At 38.8% G+C, this 1,554-nt stretch overlaps 1 protein-coding gene across 2 annotated transcripts in view; it reads right to left on the bottom strand.

Annotated features, from left to right (window-relative positions):
- LOC106528422 (discoidin domain-containing receptor 2) overlaps positions 1-1,035 on the bottom strand; it is a 30,382-nt gene extending 29,347 nt beyond the window's left edge. For both annotated transcript variants that reach the window (XM_014023590.1, XM_014023588.1), the window contains exons 1-2: positions 947-1,035; positions 421-527 (exon numbers count right to left, since the gene is read on the bottom strand). In XM_014023590.1, the coding sequence (XP_013879044.1) occupies positions 421-505 (85 nt within the window). In that variant the 5' untranslated portion in view covers positions 506-527; positions 947-1,035. The remainder of the gene's footprint in view (positions 1-420; positions 528-946) is intronic.
- Positions 1,036-1,554: the final 519 nt, after the last annotated feature.

A 1,554-nucleotide genomic window follows, 5' to 3' on the forward strand; every position in this document is an offset into this window, starting at 1 on the left:
CTGTAGAAATGTAATGGTAGTCAATGGAATGTCCCCAAGTGTATAGCTGGACGTGTGTGTGTGTGTGTGTGTGTGTGTGTGTGTGTGCTACCTCCAAACTTTCTACCTTTTTTGCTCCTCCTGCTTGTGAAAGGTCTGCTTGTTCTGAAAATGTTTGCCTTCGTACCATTAGGTAAACCACGTGCACACTCACAAACACATCATGTATTCGGAGCCCACCCACCGAAATGTTGGACCAACAAGTTCATTTGTCAGACTGGGTCATTTTAGCATACCCATATTTTTTTAATAATCTGAAACGTTTGTWTTAATCTGAGTGGGTGAAGCTGGTTGTTGTGTGCTGATCAGGTGATCAGGACGCACAGGTTCAAACCAGTCTTAATTAAAACCTGTCTGTTTTACAGAAGAACACAAGTTTACCTGGGTTGACCTGGGCTTTGATGGAAACAGTCGTCAGGATGAAAAAGACGAGGTGCGGGAACACTCTGACCCCAGAGATCTTCATCACTTCTCAACAAGCTGCTCTCCTGAAAGACAACCACAACTCGTCATCACCCTCTGAATCTCTACTTCAAAAGCCTGTTTTTAAATGAGAATTTAGCAAAAAGTAACTTAAAATGTACAATAAAAAAGATTAAAGTTAATTTAAATGTGACGCCTTGCTGTTGAAAATCAAAACACTCACCTGAAATTTAAAGCATATTTAACAATTAAATTTGTATGTAGTGCACTGACAAAGTGCAAAGAGCATAGTTCAAATGGAAATAAATTAAATATTCAGACTTTAAACAGTCTTTTGTTTAAGATATTATTTCAATTTAGAAGGCAAAGTTATGACTGTCATCATTTTACAGATTAAAAACAGAAGTAAACAGGGGATTRAAGAGTTTTTAGTTTGTTTCCCAGATTGACCCAAATTACAGAGAAATAAAYAGATTTGACTTACTTTGAGTTCTCTCGTTGTTATAAACACGATCTGTTTCTGACAGTATTCCACATCTTTCCTGACCTCTCCTTTGGAAGCTGTTTCTAAGACTGGAAAGAGACTCAGGAGAAGAGGAAGAGGAGGAGGAGGAGGAGGAGGAGGATAGGGAGGAAATATGCAGGCTGATGTAAGAGTTGTCCTGTGTGGAGGAAAGAAACGGAGAAAATAACCCGCTCTGGGCCCATGAGGTGAGGCCAGAATACCAGGACTCTACCTGATCCATGAATGGTTTCAGTTGTGACCCGGAGAGGCAGAGCTGCAGTCTGTGTGGTTTCCAACAAAAACCAAAAATACCCACGAGCTCATTTCCTCGAGGAGGAGAACTTACAAAGTGCTGAAGTGAACATAAAACGATTGCAACGCCACAAATTAAAGGAAGATTAACAAAGTTTTGTGGTGGTAACAGACAAAAAAAAGCTTGTTTTGCTTCACTGACCTGATGGTTTTATATTTGTTCAGCTGCTCATTCATTTATGTTAAACAAAATAGAGTTTTGTTTTATGCAATAACATGTAAAAGCAATAAAAATACCTTTTCTATGAAGCAAAACACTTTTAAAGATTTGTTCC

Source organism: Austrofundulus limnaeus, unplaced genomic scaffold (genome assembly GCF_001266775.1).
Source record: "Austrofundulus limnaeus strain Quisiro unplaced genomic scaffold, Austrofundulus_limnaeus-1.0 Scaffold378, whole genome shotgun sequence".
In the NCBI taxonomy this organism is placed as follows: Eukaryota; Metazoa; Chordata; class Actinopteri; order Cyprinodontiformes; family Rivulidae; genus Austrofundulus; species Austrofundulus limnaeus.